The sequence below is a fragment of the Leptopilina boulardi genome, unplaced genomic scaffold, assembly GCF_019393585.1.
Source record: "Leptopilina boulardi isolate dan_hultmark-lab unplaced genomic scaffold, ZJU_Lbou_2.1 LbouV2_330, whole genome shotgun sequence".
NCBI lineage: Eukaryota > Metazoa > Arthropoda > Insecta > Hymenoptera > Figitidae > Leptopilina > Leptopilina boulardi.
The window spans coordinates 2881616-2908527 of NW_026137897.1; the positions used below are offsets into that span (position 1 = coordinate 2881616).

Sequence of the window (26912 nt, forward strand, 5' to 3'; positions counted from 1 at the left end):
TAGCATTTGTTTTTTTTTGATTTTATAAAAATTGTTTTTGAAACCCTCTGCCTACTAATGTGACTCACGTTATTGTCTAAAAATTGCCTATTTAGGTAATAAATTTACCTATATAGATAGGATATATAATATAGTGCAGCGCTCCAGTGAAAAAAATTGTCAAAGACAGACGGGTAAATTTATTTATATTAGTATATTGAACTATTGGTGTATGTCTATTTTTACGATGTTAAATATTGTAATAATGATAATTAAATATTTAATTTTTGTTAATTTTGTAAACTTTCAAATTTTTCATTAAAAAAAAAAAAAAAAATTGTTAATTATTATTATTGATGTTATTTAGTTAGCTAAAAGAGAAAATTAATTATTTTTATTGTCAATATTGATGTAATTTTCAATCTTTTGGTATATATTATTATATTAAACCAATTTGTGACTTTAAAATTTTTTGATTTTTTATTCGGTAATAAAAATAAATAAAATTATTAAAATTTTTAATTCTTGCAAAATTTATTTACATTAAAATACATTTTAACAGATGAATCTGTGACTTTTATTCTTTTGACTTTTCCAATGAAAGAAGTGACAGAAAGTATTTTAACTTTACTTCCTTTCCAGTAATCATAACTTGTGACTAGTTTAGTGATTCCGACTAATCTATAAAAAAAAATAATTGCAGTAGAGAAATAAAAATATGTTCACATTGCAGTATTTTTTATATTTGAAAATTCTATTTCAAATTCTGTCAAATGAAAAAATTCTAACGCATTTAATGGGAAATTCATATTAATTTTAGAAATCTATTTTTATTATCACGGATATTTAAAAAAAAACACTTACATACCCTATTCAATATTTTCATTATCATCAATTGCTTTCATTGCCGCTAGTAATCTTTCTTTATCATAATTATTTTTTTTTTGAAAAACTAAAGTCTCCGTTGTATTGTTTGTAGTTTTTACAGAATTACAAATTTCACTTTTAATTTCATCATTTAATTCATCTGCAAAATCTTCTGGTTCTGATTCTTCACTTATTGAATATTTTAAATGTAATTTTTCTTTTCGCGGTGAATTTGAATCATTATTTTGCAATGAGCTGACTGATTCAGTTGTAGTAATTAATGAAATTTCTGAATCCTTTATTTCATTATTAACATAATTATCATTCATATTATATGAATTGTTGTCCATTCCATTATCTTGTTTACTAATTACAATTTTATTTTCATTACTTCTTTCAAAACTTTCCTGAGTTAAATAATTATTGTCTTTATTATGTTCTATTATTTCAGTAATGTGACATTGAGAAATAGTTGCAATTGAATCCATTCTATTTGAAATTTTTGATAAATTTAATTGTTGAATAAATTTTTCTACATCTTCTATTATTAAAGAGTCTTTTTTGTTTTCTAAATTATTTAAAGAAACTTTTGGAGTGTTAAAATTATCTCCATCTGAATTACCTAATCTAAAAATGTTTAAATAATTACATTTTATTAAAATTTATTTATAATTTTGTTATAAAAAAATTTCTTTTTAAATTATATGAGTAATTTTACATTTTAGTAAAATGTAGATAAAATTTTATAGAGATTATTTCTCAAAAGTGTGATTTACCTATTATTATCTAAATTAGGATGAGATGTTGATTTAATATTTTGCATTGTACGAATTAAATTAAAATGTTTTCCATGTAACAATTTTTTTTCTTTATTTTCAAGAAGTTCCTCTGTTGATTTCAATTTGTTAAAAGTTTCCTGCAACTTTTTTTGTGTTTCCTTATGCTTTATAACTTCTAAATGTAACTGATGCTTTAAATGTTTAGTCTCTATAGCTAACTTTCTATTTAATGTCTATTTTTTTTTAATAAAATAAATTAGTTAAATAGTTAAAACGAATAAAAAAAAATAAGTTAAAAAAATACAACTTACATTAATAGTTTTATCTTGCTGTTCAATCTTAAAAATTAAATCCGATGTCTTTCGTTGCAAACTTTCTCTTTCTTCTAAATTTCGATCTTTACTTAATTTTAATAAATGTTTATTTTGATCCTGAAATTTAAAATTTTTTTGTAGAAAATATTTAATGTAATATAATTATCGATGGATTTCTTTAATTTTCATAGTTAAATTTAAAATTTAAATAAGAATTTTTATATATTGGAAATACCTGAATTATATGAATTTTAACATCCTTTTCCTTTAACAATTCGCAATTACTTCTATATTGGGACTTTAATTTTTTATATTTAGTTTGCAGTACTCTTAATTCTTCATGATGAGTATTTATTATTCTAGGCAATTCTGCATTTGTTCCTTCATATTTTCTCAATGCTGAATCTTGTCTAGTTTGCAATGTCTTTAAAAGTCTATTTTCATTAGCTAATTCCTGCAGGCAATAATAATAATAGAATAATTATTTATGCAAAAAAGTACAAATTACTGAAGATTTTTTTTTTTATTTATGATAAATAAAATTTTTTCATTAGGATAATATTTGAAAAAATTTTAATATGAAAGTTCTGTTTACATTCAGATGATAATGCGCATCTGTTAATTCATTTTGAAGAGCTTTAATCTGCAACATTTTTGCAGACACAACTTTTTGTATGAACGCACTTTTATTTGATTGTTTTAAATGAATTGGCTGCACGTAACATCGATTTCTAGAATTATATGGACCTCCTTAAAAAAAATAATACACAAAAACTTTAAACAAAAACCAAAAAATTATAAAACTTTTGTATGTACACAAAATGGAGAAAAAAAATCTAATCTATTTACATAAAAAAAATATATACAAACCATTCAATGAATTTAATTGCTTTCTGTTGCTTAATAAAAATGCAGCACTTTTAGAATGTTCTTTTTTATCCGATTTAATTCCAGGGACATAATTTTCTTCTCTAAAATGAAATAAAAAATTGTTCGAAAATTGTAAATTATTTCATTTTCAATGTTTATAATTTAATTAAAATGTAAAGTGTAAAGTAGAATAAATTAATCAAAAAATTTATAAGTGGTTCTGAAATTATAAATTTATATTTATTTTTAAATATTAATATTAAAAATCTGTTTAAACTTTATATGCCCAAAAAAAAGGATGACGACGACACACGTCAAAAAAATTTTTAAAAATCTGTACATAGAAAAAGGAACAATTTTAGTTTCTTATTAAAAATTAATTAAAATGTCTTTGTGGTATTGATTTTGCAAAAAAATTATCTAATTAAAGTTTTACTAAAAAACGTTTAATTATAAAATATATAAAGTGCATGAAGTAACCCTATTAACATAATAAAACTAAAATATATATTAGTAAAATTTTACAAAACTCGGATATTTGTCATTTTATGAATTCCTCGTGATTGGAATTTTTTATGACATTTAATTTTTGAAGTAATAATTATTCAAATTAATATATATATATATAGTTTTTTATACCTTTGTAATCTTGAACTTAAACATAGAGACGGCAATGGAGTTTTACTTGTTTGCATTTTAAATTGCTTAACACCATTTCATAAACATCATTTAAATAAATATGTCCAATTTTTTAATATCTGATAATTAGATTTTTTGAAATTACTAAAAACATAATAACAACACATGTTTTGGTGTGAAATTAATCACCATAAATGTTTTGCGACGTTGCTATGACAACTATTTGAACATATAACTCTATAACTTATAGACTTCGCATATTGATTTCTATAATTTTATTTTTAAATTTATATTATCTATATATTTTAAACTAATTTTATTTAAAGATAATAAAAATTGAGTATATTATTTGTTGTTTGTTTTAAATAAAAGAAAAATAATTATTTGAACATTTCTTTTAACTTTAATGTTTTTTTAATTTTTAAAGAAGAAAATATTTTGCATTTTTGTAAATTAATTAGAAAATTGATAAATTTCACAAATCAGAAACATTCTCAGTACGATGAAAATTTAAAACCATAAGTAAATTTTTGTATTTAAAAATTTAATTATATTTATATTTTTTATAATACAAAAACCAATAATATTTTTAATCTGCACTTATATAACAACGATTGAATATCCTAAATTAAGTTAATTAAATATTCTTGTAAAAAGAAATAATAAAAGTGTTTTCAAAAAAGTTCAAATTTTAATTAATTTATTGTTATAAACAAACGAATATTCAAAGTATATTCATGTTTAGATATATATATATATAAATAAAGTTTAGATTATATCTCAATTAAATGAATCCGTAAAATACATTGTGACAATCTTTATCAACATAATTATTTAAAAATTGAATTCTTTATGTTAAATATTTGTTTACTTTTTTGTCACAGAAATAATAAATGATGAATTAATTGATTTCGATGTAATTTAATATTGTTATTTAATAAATATTGAAATTTTAAAGCAATAAATAACACTGGTCGACAAAATTTAGGTTTTTTTTGCCACAAGAGTAAACGATGGTGATTCTTATAGGATTTTTGACGTAGATTACGAATCTGTAAATGAAATTGTCCCATCACGTCTCAATTTTGAGAAAAACGGGCTCAAAGTGTCAAAAAATCGCATTTTTGGCACTTTTTGAAGCACTATAAAAAAAGAACGCGACGTGATAAACGGCTCAAATATGGCTTAAATAAGAACTAGTACCCTCAACTTTAACCTCCAGAAGCAAAAAACCATGTACCAATAACTCAAAATTGTGGGCAACATTTTTTTACCGCGTGCGCGTCCAGCAGATATTGTTCCCACGATAAAATGAAATAAATTGCTGAAAACGTCGTCAAAGACACAAGATCGATTTAAATTAACTTCAAATTGGTTACTCGGGGGTTTTCGGGGTCGCTGATTACGAATCTGATGTTAGTTTTTAAAAATCCAATATGGCGGACGATTTTTGGAATAACTTAACATATTAGTCTGAAAATCGTTACGCGGGGGTTTTCGGGGTTGTTGATTACGAATCTGATGCTTAAAGATTTTATGGTTTTTTATTAAATTGAGTATATAAAAAGTTTTGAGATTGCAAATTATGAATTTGACTTAAAAATTTTTAAATACAAGATAGCGAATCGATTTTGGCGAGCGAATTTTTAAATAGTTCTTGATTTTCGCAGACTTTAGTAATTTTAGTAATTATTTTCATGCCTCCACGTCATTTATAAGAGGAAACCGTTTTTCTTAATAAAAAATGGTTACTAGGTTTAAAATAAATTTAATTAATTTTTGTTATATTGTCAAACAGATTTAATTAATACGGCGTGAAAATGAAAACAACAGAAAACATCAAGCTTCATTTTTAACGTCTACTTTTTTCGTCCACAAAAAATTAGAAACAAACTGACAGCGAGCTCATCAATTGAACTCCTTGAAAATGTAAAAGAAATAAAATTAAAATCCTTAATGGTGCAAAATAAACGAAACGTCACATTTTTATCTCAATAAAGTTTTTTTTATATTGGATTAGTAAAAAGAAGGTTCATGTAACTGCGTAAAAAAGAAAAAATTAAATTATTCATTAAATAACTCCTTTCAAAAAAATTTGTAGTAATTTAATAGTCAAGCCATGTTAGTTCCGCCATATTGGATTCTGAAAAACTAACATCGGATTCCTATTCAGCGACCCCGAAAACCCCCAAGTAATGATTTTCAGACTAATATGTTAAGTTAATCCAAAAATCGTCCGCCATATTGGATCCGCCATATTGGATTTTTAAAAACTAACATCAGATTCGTAATCAGCGACCCCGAAAACCCCCAAGTAACGATTTTCAGACTAATATGTTAAGTTATTCCAAAAATCGTCCGCCATATTGGATCCGCCATATTGGATTTTTAAAAACTAACATCAGATTCGTAATCAGCGACCCTGAAAACCCCCGAGTAACCAGTTTGAAGTTAATTTAAATCGATCTTGTGTCTTTGACGACGTTTTCAGCAATTTATTTCATTTTATCGTGGGAACAATATCTGTTGGACGCGCACGCGGTAAAAAAATGTTGCCCACAATTTTGAGTTCTTGGTACATGGTTTTTTGCTTTTGGAGGTTAAAGTTGAGGGTACTAGCTCTTATTTAAGCCATATTTGAGCCGTTTATCACGTCGCGTTCTTTTTTTATAGTGCTTCAAAAAGTGCCAAAAATGCGATTTTTTGACACTTTCAGACAGTTTTTCTCAAAATTGAGACGTGATGGGACAATTTCATTTACAGATTCGTAATCTACGTCAAAAATCCTATAAGAATCACCATCGTTTAATCTTGTGGCAAAATTTTGTCGAACTGTGTAATGTAAAAAATTTAATATTTTTAAAAAATGTTTGCTATGTCGACAAAGAGTATTAAAATATTATCAACTAACTATTTCGTGACCATAAAAAAATCAATAAAACATATTTTTTGATATTGAAAAATATTCATAAATTGTGCATTTTGAGTCAAAATTTGTAAAGTTTAGTTACGTTCCACAACTGAAAGTAAATCATCGATAATTAGCTTTAAAAGTTTATTTTCTTCGTAAGTAAATTAATGTAAATAAATGGATATTTTTAACTATTTTAAAATAAAGCAAAAGATATAATTTTATTTTATAATAGTTTTTCATGCTTTATTTGTATAATAAACAATAAGAGTCTAAAAGCTTTTTTTTAGATCTGATAGTTGTTTCCAATGTACATATTCTGGAACCCGATCCCGGGTCAGGATTTTGAGTAAATTGGGGGTAAAGATCCCAAAAGCCGTATTTTAAAGATTCAGTATTTTTTTCTCATTAACCTGACGTGCTAGAGTCTTAAAGTCTCAAAATTCTGACGTGATACGCAATATTCGAACTCAGAATCGTACACAAAAATACATTGGAAACTACTTCGATATCTAAAAAAAATCTTTTTTGTAGTCCTATGTAATTAAAATCCTTATAATTTTATTGATAAATGATAGCACAGACATACAAAAAAAAGTTCTGATCTGGAGGTCAGACTATGTTTACTATATTTTTTTGCGGACTGCGAATCCGCGAGGTCTGTTTCAACCCATTAGATAAGATTTTGACATATAACTGCAAAATCCTGATCTGATGGGGTGAAACAGACCTCGAATTCGCATTTATCGACCTTATACACACATAGTAAACATAGTTAGATCCTCTGATAAGAACCTTTTTTGTGTGGTTGTGTAGTTTTACTATTTTATAAATTTAAAGTAGAAAATATTTACTTTTTGAAAAGAATAATATTAATAAAAAACAAATGGCGAACATAAAAAACTGATATAATTTTAAAACGAATATTAAAAAAAATATGTTTCGTGAATGTGAATGCAATGAAAAAAGCAAGCCAAGTCTTTATCGCATGTATTTTCTTTACTGAAATACATATTATATCTCTGGAAAAGGTTAAATATTTTAATATTCCTTATTTATTTCAAGTTGACAATTTCAAAGGTAAATATTTTTGAAAACAAAATTTTAAAGTAGTAAAAATTCTAATGTCATGTTTTATAGAATGAACACGACATCCTTCTGCTTTACTTAGTTATGTATTTTAAATTAAAAGCAAATTAATTAAAATATAAATATAATAATTCCAGGTCCACTGATAGGAAATCAGAAATCTAAGAAATTACAGATTAAAAAAATTCAGAAGCTGATACATTAAGCTTATCAGCTCGCAATGAATAACACAACAATATTCGCTCAAAATCAATCAAATTTTCAAATTCTTTCTGTTTGCAACTACATTCTGAATTTTAGTATTTTCTTATGCAACGAAGATTTAGTTAAACCAAACATTCTCTTTGAATATCCCCATAAATCCAAAGATGAATACGAAAAGAAACTGCAACTAATACGAGAAACAATGAAAAACAGTGATTTTTATAAAAATGAAACACTCTGCATGAAGTACGTTAATGAAACGTTTCATAACATCATCAGCAAGGATCCATTTTCCAACTATGGGAACATTATTGAGTATTGTTTCTCTAAGAATAAAAATGACAAACTAACTTCAGAGGGAATTGAAAAAATTGTTAATGATACTTTGAGAATTTTTACAGAGTTGGAAAGAGACACGAGGATAATGAACATGGTTCGTAAAAGAAATAAGCGTGCAGGTGATAAAACAAATGGAAATCATCCAAAAAGAATGCGAATAGATAATGAATTAAATGCACAGCCAATAGATTTTACTGATACTAACAATTCTGATGATATACCGGAAACGTCATTAAGTGAGTTTAGAACACCAAATTTAAGCATAATTGAAAATTCGAAATACCATGAGACAGTAAGGGAAATATTTTTATTTAAAAATCAGGGTTTTGCTTTTAGTATGCGAAATTACAGATTTAAACAATTGATGTTTTCTTTGGCTTTAAATCAAAACAATAATTTGCAACTAAATGAAGAAATCAGCGATTTATGGTATATCCAAACCACATATTCAAAAGCAGTAGTTCATTTTTTGCTCAAAATGAAAGGAAAAGAATTTCATTTCAATGATATAACACTTTTGACAAAGCGTACTCCAGATCCATTTGTTGCTGAAACATTGGAAGAATCATCATCAAAGACAGAAATTCGTTATCACTTGCATGATATTTCGCATAATGGATTTGTGGATTTACATAAATTTTACTTTGAATTTGTTGATGATTACATTACATTTCCCAACGTGTTCTTTCGCGTAAAACTTGCTAAGCTTACTAAGGACAATAAAGTTCTACACATTGAATTAACAGAGAACAAGGTGAAAGAAGTAAATAATGAGTTTCTGTACCATATTAACGATGAAAAAAATTTGAATAAAAGGATGTTTTATATCAAAAGAGCTGCAGAATTTTTGACAATTAATGTACCATTACATACGATAGAATCATCAGAGAAACTTTTGATGAATTACATTTTAAAACATACAAATGAAAGTAATCGTCGTCCTAGTTACGATAAATTTGTCAGAGATTATTATCATCATATGAAAGTTCTTTATAAATATAATGATTTTCAGATAAAAAGAAATAAGTACATTGATGATGTATTATTTAAGAATAAATTTGATAAAATCAAATCATTAAATGAAGCAAAAAAAAGAATCAATGAATTATATAATAACCATAACATAAATATAGAGGAAACATTTCAATTGTACAACAATTACTCACTTTATAATACTATGCGATTTGAAGATTATGTATTGTTTTCTTGTCCAGGTTATAAAAATTTAGCAGAAAAGAACATAATACAAAAAAGATTATTCGCAGCATTTTATAGAGTGGGACTTAAAGATTTTTCAATAAACTTAAATCAATATAAGATTTTTCGCTTCGAATTATTTGACGAGAATATGACAAATTATTTTAAATCAAAAATGCAAAATGAAGATTATTATTCCTGTGTAAGTCCAACGATATTTTATAAAGATAAAAATAGAATATTCACAGAATTTAAAAATCATCTAAGGACATCTTCCAAAACGCCGACGATAATTGAAATTACAGTGCACAATTATGTGGGTTTAGTGAATGTTAATATTCCTTTTTTAACTCCATTTCATGTAATAACAAATTGCTTACGGTTTAAAGTATATGAAGTCTCTCCAATTTCAATAGATGGAACAGACGGATGGTTTGTGAGAATGCTCAACAAAAAAATATTTCCAGAAGAGAAGCAGTTGGTTTGCATGGTAAACGAACTCAACAAACTCTTATCCATGCCTATTAAATATTACTCGGATTTGTGAATTTATGATGCATATAATATTAAAATTTTGGGTTTACTTATGTTTTTGGATCTATAAACTTCAGTATATAAATTCTCATTTATTAAAAATGAGAAAAAAATTAACTTATTTCATTGTACACTAAAAAGTTTATTCAAATAAAACTGATTTGTTTCAATTAAATTATTTACTTGTCTATTATCCATTAAGGAGAGGGTCCAATAAAATTCCAACTCACCAAAATTTATGTTGTTAAGGGGTGTCAATTTTTTTTCCAGCATTATTTAGGATCAAACAATTATTTTATACTTTTAAATTAAAAAAAAAAAAAAAAAATTATGGCCATATTTTTTTTATTGTTGAGAATCATGAAAAAAGCCTACAAAAAAATTGTTGATAAAAAATAATAAAAATTTCGAAAGAATTTGATTTTTCTAAAGAAATAATAATTAAAATTTAAATTAAAAATAACACATTAAAAAATTTCCACTATACTATACTGATTCGCTGGAACAAAAATTCAACTCATTGCATATAGTTAAAAGTATATTATTATTTTGTATATTATAAAAAACTTTATTTAGTTTAATATTTTACATTAAAACAATTCAGAATTTCTACATTAGAACACAATAAAGAATGAAAATGGTCAAGTACGATAAAACAGAATATTATTAATTACATAATTTTACAATTAATTTATTATATTATTTTCTCTGATAAAACAATTTTTAACAATCTATATAATTCCATTTGCCTTATTTCTCTCTAATATTTTGAGTAGCCCATAATTTATTGTAATAAGAATTACTCTTCAGCAAATCTGCATGTTCTCCTCTTTCCATTAGAACACCATTGTTTACAACAAAGATTTCATCAGCGTCCATAACAGTCGATAAACGATGTGCAATAACAATAGACGTTCTACCAGTAGTGGCTCGACGTAAAGCTTCGAGGATATTCTATAATTTTTAAAAATTATTTATATGTCTGAAAAATAGCTAGAGATTTTAATTATTATAATATTACATTAATTTTAGACATTTAAATATTCTGTCAGAAAATTACATAATTAAAGCAAAAATCGTATTTTTTGTAAAAATTCATCTGCTTGATTAAAAATAATAAACTACCTGTTCCGTGATAGAATCCAGAGAAGATGTAGCTTCATCAAATACAAGTATTGGACTATTTTTTAAAATTGCTCTTGCAATTGCAACTCTCTGTTTTTCACCACCAGACAATTTTAAACCTCGTTCGCCAACTTGTGTTTTATATCCCTTAGGCCATTTTAAAATACTTTCGTGTAAATTTGCCATTTTTGCAGCCTCATAAACATCATTTTCAGACATTGAAAAATTTCCATAATGAATATTATAAAATATCGTATCGTGAAATAATACCGAATCCTATAAAGTTGTACACATTTCAATGTTATTAAATAATTATTTTTAGTAGATAAGTGCGAAATTTGTATTTTTCATTTACCTGTGGCACAATGGCAATAGATCGTCTAAGATCGTTCACATCAATATCTTGAATATTTTTGCCATTAATATAAATATTTCCACTGTTTGGATCAAAAAACCTATACAGTAATCTTACTATCGTCGTCTTTCTAGAAATCAAATAATAATAAACATCATTAATTTATTTAAGGGATTGACTATTTCAATAACATTAAATTTTTCATGGTACATTTCAAATCCTTAATTTATCCACAGTAATCCATCAAAAAGTTCACAAGAATTTTAATGTCAAAAATCAAAATCCGAAAGAAGTCACAAAAAAATCTAAAATTGTTCTACGCACGAAATTCGCAATTTTTTGTTTAATTTTTTGCCATTTTTAAAACTTTCTTTTATTATCTAGTACTAAATAAATAAACCTAGTAATAAATACAAATATTGGTAACATACCCAGTTCCTGAACCACCAACAATTGCAATTTTCTTTCCACTGGGAATTGTGAAAGACAAATCATCAAATATCGTTTTTCCTGGGACATATTGATATTTTACTTTATCAAAAACAATGTCAGCATTCTTAGTGCTAATATTGAATGGAACAACTGTAGCCTTATTCTGTCAAATGTATTATCAAATTATAAAAATTAAAGGATACTTAGTATTATAATTAATTTTCTAAATGTCAATTGTTTTAAGTATTTAGCACCTTTATAAGAGGATCTAGTGTCATTAAATGAAACATAGACTTCATGTCGATAAAAGCTTGTCTTACTTCCCGATACACTGAACCCAAAAATCCAAGTGGAATCGAAAGTTGAAATAATAAACCATTTACCATAACCAAGTCCCCAACAGTCAAAGTACCTATTTTCAAGAGAAAAATAAGAGTTTATTTTAATTCTAAAACTATCCAGTTCTAAAATGTCAGAGAGAATTTTATATGTAAACTTAATATAAAGTAATTATAGATAAAACAATTTATGCGTGAAGCTTTATTTATATAGATTCATGTAAATTGTTTTTATTTTATAAACAGAAACAATAATTTCGTCGTCAAATTGGAAAATTTTTTTTAATAATCCAGGTACCTAGCAAGTAAACCTTATTCAAGTTCGTTCAATTTTGTTTATACGATGGAAGTGAAAAATCTGTATAACCCTTGATATCCAAGGCAGATACCTGGAGCCTAGTGCTTCGAGGTTATGTGGGGATGACCGTTGTTGTACTGGTCGCCCCAATAAAAACCACACCCTTCGGCTGGACTAATCTTCACACTACGGAACTACCGTCAAGCTTTAAACTCCGTAGGTGAAGGTCCCTGGGATCTCGCTATCGCAACCCTTACCTATCTGGCCTATTTATTCTACGTTCGTGCGAAAGTCTTTTTGGACTTCTACTGCAGTTTGCAAACTTATGATCGACTTCACCGCATTTGAAGCACGCCTTATAAACGCTTTCTATGTGATTATACACCATGCACCGAACGACCATCACTCTTCTTTTGATTGGGCAACACATACAGCCAATCCTACTGCGTCCCGATTTCTTTTGACTGCTCGTCTCCTCTGGGTAGGTGACTACAATCGCGAGGTACATTCCTCCTCAGTTGGGTCCTAGGACCGTCACCTTTCTGCTTCCTGGTTTCTGGAGTACTTCCACCAACCCCTGTTGGACCTCTTCTTCCTAGGTAAGGCAATCCAGGTTGCAAATCTCCAGTGTGACGAGTCGATCCACGGTCTGCACTTTCCCTATGCTTCCAACCACTTTGGTGACCTCAGCGGTGAATGCCTCCTTATTGGAGTCTCCTCCGATTTAAATCAGGAGATCTCCCCGTCTAGTAGGCCTTGCGCCTACAACCTGCGTGTGGCTGACGTCCGGATTCACTTCCCTTCGAAGTTTGCTCAGTACGTCGGCATACGTTGTTCCTGTTGCGACTGGGATCACCATTATAGATCCGCTGGTCGCTTTTCTCTTACTGGTTTGCTTAGGATTCGGTGTTACCGTCTCTTTCGCAATCTTTTTTGACAAGAGGTGCCTCCTCTTGCTGTTTCTTCTTCGCCTCATGGATACGCTCTCTTTTTCTGTTTCGCTCTTCTCGAGCACCACCAAGTTTGTTATCTCCATTACCTGCTTTGTCTTCGCCTCACTGACAAGATCCTGAAGAGTCTTAATTCCGTCCTTAATTGTCATGTTGACATTCATCTGAACTTCGCAAGGCGATCTTCTCTTCGATCCTCTGAAGACACTCAGCTTCCTCCTGCCTAAACTTTAAACACTTCTCGCATTTTCCTTCAATTGTCTCGTTTAGGTCAGACTTCCTTCCCCGTCCCACTTCCTCTACTACTTTCAAGTCTTTCCAAACGGACCTGGAGAACCTTAAAAAAATGAATGCCCCCGTGGTCCATCCTCCTTATGGCATTGAATGGTAGACCATGACAAGGTCTACCAAGAATTTACAAGACTTTTGATACCTGACAACCATCAGCAGGGATGGTTTGTTCAATTTAAAGGCATCACTGATTACGATTTTGAATTTACTTTTTCCTATTTTTGTAAATGTCATGCATATCCAAGTTTAAATTCAAATAATTACTGATTTTATTTTCTTCTTGCATTTACAAACTAGCATTCAGCAAGTCTCATTGTCTGTTAGCAACTCCAAACAAGAAAATCGTAACTTAGAATAAAATTTAATTATCTGCTTCGTTCTGTTATGTCATACCCTGTTGAAAATTCCTATGTTAGCCCACACAGCACCGAAAGTTTCCTAAACCTGTATTAAAGCTGTGCGTGCCAAGTTGGAAAAATTTACCGTAAAGCTTAGCACAGGTTGTGTAAATATGTAAATATTTGCAATTGAGTAAATGTTTAGCGTAAAACTGTACTGAATCTTTAAATTACGTATTTAGTACAGGTTTAGCGTAAAACTGTACTGAATCTTTAAATTACATATTTAGTACAGGTTTAGCGCAAAACTGTACTGAATCTTTAAATTACATATTTGGTACAGGTTTAGCGTAAAAGTTGCCTGAACATTTAAAATAAATCTTTTGTAAAGTTTTATCATAAAATTTGCTTAAAAATTAAAATTAAATCTTTATTACAGTTTTAGTGTAGAAATTGTCTATAAATTTAAATTAAAGCTTTATTAAATATTTAGTGCGAAATTAAACTACAAAAAGTGTTAATTACATTTTCATTAAAGTTTTTTGTAGAAATAATGTTTTTTTCAATAAAAAAATTATACTGAGCGGAAAATATTAACTGCAAATGATGCTATCAATTCATATAAATAAAAAAATAACTAGTATAGTGGGAAATGGTATAATAAAAAAAAGGTTTAAATACAATGAACACAAAAATATTTATTAATAAATTAATTAATGGTAGTGATATGGTGAATCCTTAAAATCTCCTGAACATCTGAAAAAAATGCACTCATAAAAAGAAGTTTTTATAAATTAGAATTTTTTGTTTCAAAATTGTATACTTTTTATGTTCTTTTTTAAATAAAAATTTCATTAATTTCAATAAATTAAAATTATTTAATTTAAATTAAATTATTTTTACCTTTTTTCTGCAATCCACTTAGGATTGGCAGCTTTTTGCTAAGTAATTTTACCATTATGCATCAGACACTAAAACTGTAATAAAGATTTAATTTTAATTTTTAAGCAAATTTTATGATAAAACTTTACAAAAGATTTATTTTAAATGTTCAGGCAACTTTTACGCTAAACCTGTACCAAATATGTAATTTAAAGATTCAGTACAGTTTTACGCTAAACATTTACTCAATTGCGGACATTTACATATTTACACAACCTGTGCTAAGCTTTACGGTAAATTTTTCCAACTTGGCACGCACAGCTTTAATACAGGTTTAGGAAACTTTCGGTGCTGTGTGGGAGAACACATATGGGATCCCATCCAGGATCTCTTGTGAGTTCTTATGTGGGTTCCCATACAGGTTCACACATAAGATCCTGTATGAAAAGGTTCCTGGGATGAACTTGCGTGAGATCAAGCGCACGATCTTATGTCTCTGTAAAAGCAATAACACAGGATCCCATGAGGTTTCCTGTGTAGGTTCCTATATGAACAACACGATAAATAGGAACACACATAAGAACTAACAAGAGATCCTGGATGGGATCCCATATGTGTTCTCACATAGGAATTTTCAACAGGGATAGATTAAATTATTTAAATGATTTAATTTATTTTTTATTCAATTTTCCTAATCTAATAAACTTATAAGTTTCTCTATAGTAATTACGATTTAATTCAATTTAATTAAAAACTGGATTGATACGACGTAATAAAATGAATGAATAATTCATATGGCATAATAAAGTACTCTTTATACTCGGCTTATTTGATTCAATCTCAAATTTCTTATCATCTGAATTTACCTTTTGATATCATCTGTATTACCATATTATTCTGGAACTTTTTCGTCTTCTAGTTTATTGTTCTGACACTTAGCTATCCCACTAGTCATTTAAGAAGAAAAAACAGAAAGTTAGGAGAGTAAAAAATATAGTGATATCGCTAAGGGAAAATCAGCGCCCAATTAGTCGAATACATAATATAATGTCAACTGGCTCCCGCGGAATTGTTTAAATAAATCAATTAATGTGGATCCCTAGCGGCTTGAATCAGACTGCGTCAGGTGAACGCTGTCTAGTTTGCAATGTCTTTAAAAGTCTATTTTCATTAGCTAATTCCTGCAGGCAATAATAATAATAGAATAATTATTTATGCAAATAAGTACAAATTACTGAAGATTTTTTTTTTATTTATGATAAATAAAATTTTTTCATTAGGATAATATTTGAAAAAATTTTAATATAAAAGTTCTGTTTACATTCAGATGATAATGCGCATCTGTTAATTCATTTTGAAGAGCTTTAAGGAAGTTCTCTCGCAAACAGAAATGACGAAGAGTTAATTATCAAACTTGATAAACTGATAGATAATGGTTTAAAGAAGATGTAGTTAAATTTTTAGAGGTCTAGGTGGATTTTGACAAAAGATATAAACAATTTTCTCTTTTCACATTTAACACGGGTTCTTATGGGAAATTGAATTTTTTGGTCTGAAATCTCAAATTGTGAAAAATCTGACGAAAAGATATTACTGGAACTTTATATACATAAAGTTTAATAGCCAATGTTCACTTACTTTTAATAAAATTGATCAGACCTGGCTTAGGAGACTCACAATTAATTATTTTGTCTAAAAAAACACCGTATTTTGACAATCAGAAATTACTTAGCACAACGCTTGGCAACGTTGCGTCTTGTAGGTTAGGTATAGAAAAAGCGCGAAATTTGAAAGTAATATAAGTAGTATATACATATAATAGTATATTCTTCAAAGATTCATAATAATTTGAATTTGCTTATAAAAAATTAAGATTTTTAAAATAATAAATTATTATTATTATTATTTAACGAAAATAAATCAAACAATAGCAGACGACACGAAACGGAAGGGGGGAAATATAATCCAACGTTGCCAAGCGTTGAGCTAGTACTACGTGATACAAATGAAAACTTAAATGGGCATTGATTTGACTGACGTTGGAGGGAGAGAACTTCCTTAATCTGCAACATTTTTGCAGACACAACTTTTTGTATGAACGCACTTTTATTTGATTGTTTTAAATGAATTGGCTGCACGTAACATCGATTTCTAGAATTATATGGACCTCCTTAAAAAAAATAATACACAAAATCTTTAAACAAAAACCAAAAAATTATAAAACTTTTGAATGTACACAAAATGGAGAAAAAAAATCTAATCTATTTACATAAAAAAAATATATACAAACCATTCAATGAATTTAATTGCTTTCTGTTGCTTAATAAAAATGCAGCACTTTTAGAATGTTCTTTTTTATCCGATTTAATTCCAGGGACATAATTTTCTTCTCTAAAATGAAATAAAAAATTGTTCGAAAATTGTAAATTATTTCATTTTCAATGTTTATAATTTAATTAAAATGTAAAGTGTAAAGTAGAATAAATTAATCAAAAAATTTATAAGTGGTTCTGAAATTATAAATTTATATTTATTTTTAAATATTAATATTAAAAATCTGTTTAAACTTTATATGCCCAAAAAAAAGGATGACGACGACACACGTCAAAAAAATTTTTAAAAATCTGTACATAGAAAAAGGAACAATTTTAGTTTCTTATTAAAAATTAATTAAAATGTCTTTGTGGTATTGATTTTGCAAAAAAATTATCTAATTAAAGTTTTACTAAAAAACGTTTAATTATAAAATATATAAAGTGCATGAAGTAACCCTATTAACATAATAAAACTAAAATATATATTAGTAAAATTTTACAAAACTCGGATATTTGTCATTTTATGAATTCCTCGTGATTGGAATTTTTTATGACATTTAATTTTTGAAGTAATAATTATTCAAATTAATATATATATATAGTTTTTTATACCTTTGTAATCTTGAACTTAAACATAGAGACGGCAATGGAGTTTTACTTGTTTGCATTTTAAATTGCTTAACACCATTTCATAAACATCATTTAAATAAATATGTCCAATTTTTTAATATCTGATAATTAGATTTTTTGAAATTACTAAAAACATAATAACAACACATGTTTTGGTGTGAAATTAATCACCATAAATGTTTTGCGACGTTGCTATGACAACTATTTGAACATATAACTCTATAACTTATAGACTTCGCATATTGATTTCTATAATTTTATTTTTAAATTTATATTATCTATATATTTTAAACTAATTTTATTTAAAGATAATAAAAATTGAGTATATTATTTGTTGTTTGTTTTAAATAAAAGAAAAATAATTATTTGAACATTTCTTTTAACTTTAATGTTTTTTTAATTTTTAAAGAAGAAAATATTTTGCATTTTTGTAAATTAATTAGAAAATTGATAAATTTCACAAATCAGAAACATTCTCAGTACGATGAAAATTTAAAACCATAAATAAATTTTTGTATTTAAAAATTTAATTATATTTATATTTTTTATAATACAAAAACCAATAATATTTTTAATCTGCACTTATATAACAACGATTGAATATCCTAAATTAAGTTAATTAAATATTCTTGTAAAAAGAAATAATAAAAGTGTTTTCAAAAAAGTTCAAATTTTAATTAATTTATTGTTATAAACAAACGAATATTCAAAGTATATTCATGTTTAGATATATATATATATAAATAAAGTTTAGATTATATCTCAATTAAATGAATCCGTAAAATACATTGTGACAATCTTTATCAACATAATTATTTAAAAATTGAATTCTTTATGTTAAATATTTGTTTACTTTTTTGTCACAGAAATAATAAATGATGAATTAATTGATTTCGATGTAATTTAATATTGTTATTTAATAAATATTGAAATTTTAAAGCAATAAATAATGTAAAAAATTTAATATTTTTAAAAAATGTTTGCTATGTCGACAAAGAGTATTAAAATATTATCAACTAACTATTTCGTGACCATAAAAAAATCAATAAAACATATTTTTTGATATTGAAAAATATTCATAAATTGTGCATTTTGAGTCAAAATTTGTAAAGTTTAGTTACGTTCCACAACTGAAAGTAAATCATCGATAATTAGCTTTAAAAGTTTATTTTCTTCGTAAGTAAATTAATGTAAATAAATGGATATTTTTAACTATTTTAAAATAAAGCAAAAGATATAATTTTATTTTATAATAGTTTTTCATGCTTTATTTGTATAATAAACAATAAGAGTCTAAAAGCTTTTTTTTAGATCTGATAGTTGTTTCCAATGTACATATTCTGGAACCCGATCCCGGGTCAGGATTTTGAGTAAATTGGGGGTAAAGATCCCAAAAGCCGTATTTTAAAGATTCAGTATTTTTTTCTCATTAACCTGACGTGCTAGAGTCTTAAAGTCTCAAAATTCTGACGTGATACGCAATATTCGAACTCAGAATCGTACACAAAAATACATTGGAAACTACTTCGATATCTAAAAAAAATCTTTTTTGTAGTCCTATGTAATTAAAATCCTTATAATTTTATTGATAAATGATAGCACAGACATACAAAAAAAAGTTCTGATCTGGAGGTCAGACTATGTTTATTAAATTTTTTGGCGGACTGCGAATCCGCGAGGTCTGTTTCAACCCATTAGATAAGATTTTGACATATAACTGCAAAATCCTGATCTGATGAGGTGAAACAGACCTCGAATTCGCATTTATCGACCCTAAACACACATAGTAAACATAGTTAGATCCTCTGATAAGAACTTTTTTTTGTGTGGTTGTGTAGTTTTACTATTTTATAAATTTAAAGTAAAAAATATTTACTTTTTGAAAAGAATAATATTAATAAAAAACAAATGGCGAACATAAAAAACTGATATAATTTTAAAACGAATATTAAAAAAAATATGTTTCGTGAATGTGAATGCAATGAAAAAAGCAAGCCAAGTCTGTATCGCATGTATTTCCTTTACTGAAATACATATTATATCTCTAGAAAAGGTTAAATATTTTAATATTCCTTATTTATTTCTAGTTGACAATTTCAAAGGTAAATATTTTTGAAAACAAAATTTTAAAGTAGTAAAAATTCTAATGTCATGTTTTATAGAATGAACACGACATCCTTCTGCTTTACTTAGTTATGTATTTTAAATTAAAAGCAAATTAATTAAAATATAAATATAATAATTCCAGGTCCACTGATAGGAAATCAGAAATCTAAGAAATTACAAATTAAAAAAAATCAGAAGCTGATACATTAAGCTTATCAACTCACAATGAATAACACAACAATATTCGCTCAAAATCAATCAAATTTTCAAATTCTTTCTGTTTGCAACTACATTCTGAATTTTAGTATTTTCTTATGCAACGAAGATTTAGTTAAACCAAACATTCTCTTTGAATATCCCCATAAATCCAAAGATGAATACGAAAAGAAACTGCAACTAATACGAGAAACAATGAAAAACAGTGATTTTTATAAAAATGAAACACTCTGCATGAAGTACGTTAATGAAACGTTTCATAACATCATCAGCAAGGATCCATTTTCCAACTATGGGAACATTATTGAGTATTGTTTCTCTAAGAATAAAAATGACAAACTAACTTCAGAGGGAATTGAAAAAATTGTTAATGATACTTTGAGAATTTTTACAGAGTTGGAAAGAGACACGAGGATAATGAACATGGTTCGTAAAAGAAATAAGCGTGCAGGTGATAAAACAAATGGAAATCATCCAAAAAGAATGCGAATAGATAATGAATTAAATGCACAGCCAATAGATTTTACTGATACTAACAATTCTGATGATATACCGGAAACGTCATTAAGTGAGTTTAGAACACCAAATTTAAGCATAATTGAAAATTCGAAATACCATGAGACAGTAAGGGAAATATTTTTATTTAAAAATCAGGGTTTTGCTTTTAGTATGCGAAATTACAGATTTAAACAATTGATGTTTTCTTTGGCTTTAAATCAAAACAATAATTTGCAACTAAATGAAGAAATCAGCGATTTATGGTATATCCAAACCACATATTCAAAAGCAGTAGTTCATTTTTTGCTCAAAATGAAAGGAAAAGAATTTCATTTCAATGATATAACACTTTTGACAAAGCGTACTCCAGATCCATTTGTTGCTGAAACATTGGAAGAATCATCATCAAAGACAGAAATTCGTTATCACTTGCATGATATTTCGCATAATGGATTTGTGGATTTACATAAATTTTACTTTGAATTTGTTGATGATTACATTACATTTCCCAACGTGTTCTTTCGCGTAAAACTTGCTAAGCTTACTAAGGACAATAAAGTTCTACACATTGAATTAACAGAGAACAAGGTGAAAGAAGTAAATAATGAGTTTCTGTACCATATTAACGATGAAAAAAATTTGAATAAAAGGATGTTTTATATCAAAAGAGCTGCAGAATTTTTGACAATTAATGTACCATTACATACGATAGAATCATCAGAGAAACTTTTGATGAATTACATTTTAAAACATACAAATGAAAGTAATCGTCGTCCTAGTTACGATAAATTTGTCATAGATTATTATCATCATATGAAAGTTCTTTATAAATATAATGATTTTCAGATAAAAAGAAATAAGTACATTGATGATGTATTATTTAAGAATAAATTTGATAAAATCAAATCATTAAATGAAGCAAAAATAAGAATCAATGAATTATATAATAACCATAACATAAATATAGAGGAAACATTTCAATTGTACAACAATTACTCACTTTATAATACTATGCGATTTGAAGATTATGTATTGTTTTCTTGTCCAGGTTATAAAAATTTAGCAGAAAAGAACATAATACAAAAAAGATTATTCGCAGCAATTTATAGAGTGGGACTTAAAGATTTTTCAATAAACTTCAAGCAATATAAGATTTTTCGCTTCGAATTATTTGACGAGAATAAGACAAATAATTTTAAATCAAAAACGCAAAATGAAGATTATTATTCCTGTGTAAATCCAACGATATTTTATAAAGATAAAAATAGAATATTCACAGAATTTAAAAATCATCTAAGGACATCTTCCAAAACGCCGACGATAATTGAAATTACAGTGCACAATTATGTGGGTTTAGTGAATGTTAATATTCCTTTTTTAACTCCATTTCATGTAATAACAAATTGCTTACGGTTTAAAGTATATGAAGTCTCTCCAATTTCAATAGATGGAACAGACGGATGGTTTGTGAGAATGCTCAACAAAAACATATTTCCAGAAGAGAAGCAGTTGGTTTGCATGGTAAACGAACTCAACAAACTCTTATCCATGCCTATTAAATATTACTCGGATTTGTGAATTTATGATGCATATAATATTAAAATTTTGGGTTTACTTATGTTTTTGGATCTATAAACTTCAGTATATAAATTCTCATTTATTAAAAATGAGAAAAAAATTAACTTATTTCATTGTACACTAAAAAGTTTATTCAAATAAAACTGATTTGTTTCAATTAAATTATTTACTTGTCTATTATCCATTAAGGAGAGGGTCCAATAAAATTCCAACTCACCAAAATTTATGTTGTTAAGGGGTGTCAATTTTTTTTCCAGCATTATTTAGGATCAAACAATTATTTTATACTTTTAAATTAAAAAAAAAAAAAAAAAATTATGGCCATATTTTTTTTATTGTTGAGAATCATGAAAAAAGCCTACAAAAAAATTGTTGATAAAAAATAATAAAAATTTCGAAAGAATTTGATTTTTCTAAAGAAATAATAATTAAAATTTAAATTAAAAATAACACATTAAAAAATTTCTACTATACTATACTGATTCGCTGGAACAAAAATTCAACTCATTGCATATAGTTAAAAGTATATTATTATTTTGTATATTATAAAAAACTTTATTTAGTTTAATATTTTACATTAAAACAATTCAGAATTTCTACATTAGAACACAATAAAGAATGAAAATGGTCAAGTACGATAAAACAGAATATTATTAATTACATAATTTTACAATTAATTTATTATATTATTTTCTCTGATAAAACAATTTTTAACAATCTATATAATTCCATTTGCCTTATTTCTCTCTAATATTTTGAGTAGCCCATAATTTATTGTAATAAGAATTACTCTTCAGCAAATCTGCATGTTCTCCTCTTTCCATTAGAACACCATTGTTTACAACAAAGATTTCATCAGCGTCCATAACAGTCGATAAACGATGTGCAATAACAATAGACGTTCTACCAGTAGTGGCTCGACGTAAAGCTTCGAGGATATTCTATAATTTTTAAAAATTATTTATATGTCTGAAAAATAGCTAGAGATTTTAATTATTATAATATTACATTAATTTTAGACATTTAAATATTCTGTCAGAAAATTACATAATTAAAGCAAAAATCGTATTTTTTGTAAAAATTCATCTGCTTGATTAAAAATAATAAACTACCTGTTCCGTGATAGAATCCAGAGAAGATGTAGCTTCATCAAATACAAGTATTGGACTATTTTTTAAAATTGCTCTTGCAATTGCAACTCTCTGTTTTTCACCACCAGACAATTTTAAACCTCGTTCGCCAACTTGTGTTTTATATCCCTTAGGCCATTTTAAAATACTTTCGTGTAAATTTGCCATTTTTGCAGCCTCATAAACATCATTTTCAGACATTGAAAAATTTCCATAATGAATATTATAAAATATCGTATCGTGAAATAATACCGAATCCTATAAAGTTGTACACATTTCAATGTTATTAAATAATTATTTTTAGTAGATAAGTGCGAAATTTGTATTTTTCATTTACCTGTGGCACAATGGCAATAGATCGTCTAAGATCGTTCACATCAATATCTTGAATATTTTTGCCATTAATATAAATATTTCCACTGTTTGGATCAAAAAACCTATACAGTAATCTTACTATCGTCGTCTTTCTAGAAATCAAATAATAATAAACATCATTAATTTATTTAAGGGATTGACTATTTCAATAACATTAAATTTTTCATGGTACATTTCAAATCCTTAATTTATCCACAGTAATCCATCAAAAAGTTCACAAGAATTTTAATGTCAAAAATCAAAATCCGAAAGAAGTCACAAAAAAATCTAAAATTGTTCTACGCACGAAATTCGCAATTTTTTGTTTAATTTTTTGCCATTTTTAAAACTTTCTTTTATTATCTAGTACTAAATAAATAAACCTAGTAATAAATACAAATATTGGTAACATACCCAGTTCCTGAACCACCAACAATTGCAATTTTCTTTCCACTGGGAATTGTGAAAGACAAATCATCAAATATCGTTTTTCCTGGGACATATTGATATTTTACTTTATCAAAAACAATGTCAGCATTCTTAGTGCTAATATTAAATGGAACAACTGTAGCCTTATTCTGTCAAATGTATTATCAAATTATAAAAATTAAAGGATACTTAGTATTATAATTAATTTTCTAAATGTCAATTGTTTTAAGTATTTAGCACCTTTATAAGAGGATCTAGTGTCATTAAATGAAACATAGACTTCATGTCGATAAAAGCTTGTCTTACTTCCCGATACACTGAACCCAAAAATCCAAGTGGAATCGAAAGTTGAAATAATAAACCATTTACCATAACCAAGTCCCCAACAGTCAAAGTACCTATTTTCAAGAGAAAAATAAGAGTTTATTTTAATTCTAAAACTATCCAGTTCTAAAATGTCAGAGAGAATTTTATATGTAAACTTAATATAAAGTAATTAAAGATAAAACAATTTATGCGTGAAGCTTTATTTATATAGATTCATGTAAATTGCTTTTATTTTATAAACAGAAACAATAATTCCGTCGTCAAATTGGAAATTTTTTTTTAATAATCCAGGTACCTAGCAAGGAAACCTTATTCAAGTTCATTCAATTTTGTTTATACGATGGAAGTGAAAAATCTGTATAACCCTTGATATCCAAGGCAGATACCTGGAGCCTAGTGCTTCGAGGTTATGTGGGGATGACCGTTGTTGTACTGGTCGCCCCAATAAAAACCACACCCTTCGGCTGGACTAATCCTCACACTACGGAACTACCGTCAAGCTTTAAACTCCGTAGGTGAAGGTCCCTGGGATCTCGCTATCGCAACCCTTACCTATCTGGCCTATTTATTCTACGTTCGTGCGAAAGTCTTTTTGGACTTCTACTGCAGTTTGCAAACTTATGATCGACTTCACCGCATTTGAAGCACGCCTTATAAACGCTTTCTATGTGATTATACACCATGCACCGAACGACCATCACTCTTCTTTTGATTGGGCAACACATACAGCCAATCCTACTGCGTCCCGATTTCTTTTGACTGCTCGTCTCCTCTGGGTAGGTGACTACAATCGCGAGGTACATTCCTCCTCAGTTGGGTCCTAGGACCGTCACCTTTCTGCTTCCTGGTTTCTGGAGTACTTCCACCAACCCCTGTTGGACCTCTTCTTCCTAGGTAAGGCAATCCAGGTTGCAAATCTCCAGTGTGACGAGTCGATCCACGGTCTGCACTTTCCCTATGCTTCCAACCACTTTGGTGACCTCAGCGGTGAATGCCTCCTTATTGGAGTCTCCTCCGATTTAAATCAGGAGATCTCCCCGTCTAGTAGGCCTTGCGCCTACAACCTGCGTGTGGCTGACGTCCGGATTCACTTCCCTTCGAAGTTTGCTCAGTACGTCGGCATACGTTGTTCCTGTTGCGACTGGGATCACCATTATAGATCCGCTGGTCGCTTTTCTCTTACTGGTTTGCTTAGGATTCGGTGTTACCGTCTCTTTCGCAATCTTTTTTGACAAGAGGTGCCTCCTCTTGCTGTTTCTTCTTCGCCTCATGGATACGCTCTCTTTTTCTGTTTCGCTCTTCTCGAGCACCACCAAGTTTGTTATCTCCATTACCTGCTTTGTCTTCGCCTCACTGACAAGATCCTGAAGAGTCTTAATTCCGTCCTTAATTGTCATGTTGACATTCATCTGAACTTCGCAAGGCGATCTTCTCTTCGATCCTCTGAAGACACTCAGCTTCCTCCTGCCTAAACTTTAAACACTTCTCGCATTTTCCTTCAATTGTCTCGTTTAGGTCAGACTTCCTTCCCCGTCCCACTTCCTCTACTACTTTCAAGTCTTTCCAAACGGACCTGGAGAACCTTAAAAAAATGAATGCCCCCGTGGTCCATCCTCCTTATGGCATTGAATGGTAGACCATGACAAGGTCTACCAAGAATTTACAAGACTTTTGATACCTGACAACCATCAGCAGGGATGGTTTGTTCAATTTAAAGGCATCACTGATTGCGATTTTGAATTTACTTTTTCCTATTTTTGTAAATGTCATGTATATCCAAGTTTAAATTTAAATAATTACTGATCTCATTGTCAGTTAGCAACTCCAAATAAGAAAATCGTAACTTAAAATAAAATAATGTCAACCGAGGGGCTGTTCACTGAAAATCCAATTGAACAATATTGGAGAATTCATTAAAGATTTTTAGGATTGCTAGTTATTTTCGTAATTCCTATTTTGAAAATAAGGAAAATAGTGCTTTTATTTTATTTGAAGTAATTGAGAGTTACTTGCAAGAAAAATAGATTAATTGTTTAATTCGGTAGTATTTGAGCAATTGACTATACCTTACAAATTCCTTCTTTGCGCTGCTTCGTGTTGGAGACTAGATAAAGTATGTGACGCTCCACGAGAGAAGGGACCTATCCCCGAAATAACATCAGGCCGCCGAATTCGCTCGTATTTCTCCGTAACCATTCGTGACTCGCAACAATTCTTACTGCATGACTTAGGATTTTACTGTAATCGACGAGATTTGTTGGATTCGCATAGTATTCGACAAATTCGAACGTCCTTTTCAGTAATCGCCGGTAATCTCCACTTAAAATACAATTTATTCAGAATCAAGAAATTTATATTTTCTTATGTTAATTGATGAATATTCGGAAGATACCTAGTATATTATCTACATTACAAATCGGGTATTCGAGAGTGAACAGCCCCTCGATGTCAACTGACTCCCGCGGAATTGTTTAAATAAATTATTAATGTGGATAAACTAGAAAATTTCTTGTCTCAGTAACTGGTAAAGACGCAAATAAAATCAAAATACGCCACAGGAAAATATCCTATTATATAAACCAATCCTTGTCAGGCTTA

At 27.9% G+C, this 26912-nt stretch overlaps 4 protein-coding genes across 11 annotated transcripts in view; 2 read left to right on the plus strand and 2 right to left on the minus strand.

Annotated features, from left to right (window-relative positions):
• On the minus strand, positions 1–17898 carry LOC127285121 (lebercilin-like protein). Of its 6 annotated transcripts, none has more exons than XM_051310950.1 (8): positions 17659–17898; positions 17022–17122; positions 2535–2689; positions 2175–2393; positions 1937–2056; positions 1623–1858; positions 848–1473; positions 1–660 (listed from the first exon to the last, which is right to left on the minus strand). In XM_051310950.1, exons 1-7 carry the CDS (start codon positions 17712–17714, stop codon positions 849–851), a joined length of 1512 nt encoding a protein of 503 aa, XP_051166907.1. In that variant the 5' UTR covers positions 17715–17898; the 3' UTR covers positions 1–660; position 848. The 6 variants fall into 6 exon arrangements, with proteins under 6 accessions (XP_051166907.1, XP_051166908.1, XP_051166909.1 ...); XM_051310951.1 differs by lacking the exon at positions 17022–17122 and adding an exon at positions 2810–2910 and having other exon boundaries at positions 17659–17897; XM_051310952.1 differs by lacking the exons at positions 17022–17122; positions 17659–17898 and adding exons at positions 2810–2910; positions 3449–3681 and having other exon boundaries at positions 844–1473.
• LOC127285118 (uncharacterized) lies at positions 6374–9897 on the plus strand. The gene is made up of 2 exons (XM_051310943.1): positions 6374–6514; positions 7586–9897. Exon 2 carries the CDS (start codon positions 7669–7671, stop codon positions 9733–9735), a length of 2067 nt encoding a protein of 688 aa, XP_051166900.1. The 5' UTR covers positions 6374–6514; positions 7586–7668; the 3' UTR covers positions 9736–9897.
• LOC127285116 (iron-sulfur clusters transporter ABCB7, mitochondrial) overlaps positions 10369–26912 on the minus strand; it is a 26743-nt gene continuing 10199 nt past the window's right edge. The window contains exons 7-11 of one of the 3 annotated variants that reach the window (XM_051310940.1): positions 24228–24385; positions 23973–24136; positions 23542–23671; positions 23187–23462; positions 10369–10676 (exon numbers count right to left, since the gene is read on the minus strand). In XM_051310940.1, coding sequence (XP_051166897.1) covers positions 10473–10676; positions 23187–23462; positions 23542–23671; positions 23973–24136; positions 24228–24385 — 932 coding nt within the window. In that variant the 3' untranslated portion in view covers positions 10369–10472. Of the gene's footprint in view, positions 10677–10847; positions 11124–11202; positions 11333–11633; positions 11798–11888; positions 12047–22707; positions 23016–23186; positions 23463–23541; positions 23672–23972; positions 24137–24227; positions 24386–26912 lie in introns of those variants that run through there. The other 2 variants (XM_051310939.1, XM_051310938.1) reach the window with 2 other exon arrangements.
• On the plus strand, positions 18712–22236 carry LOC127285119 (uncharacterized). The gene is made up of 2 exons (XM_051310944.1): positions 18712–18852; positions 19925–22236. The coding sequence occupies exon 2, from the start codon at positions 20008–20010 to the stop codon at positions 22072–22074; it is 2067 nt and encodes a 688-aa protein (XP_051166901.1). The 5' UTR covers positions 18712–18852; positions 19925–20007; the 3' UTR covers positions 22075–22236.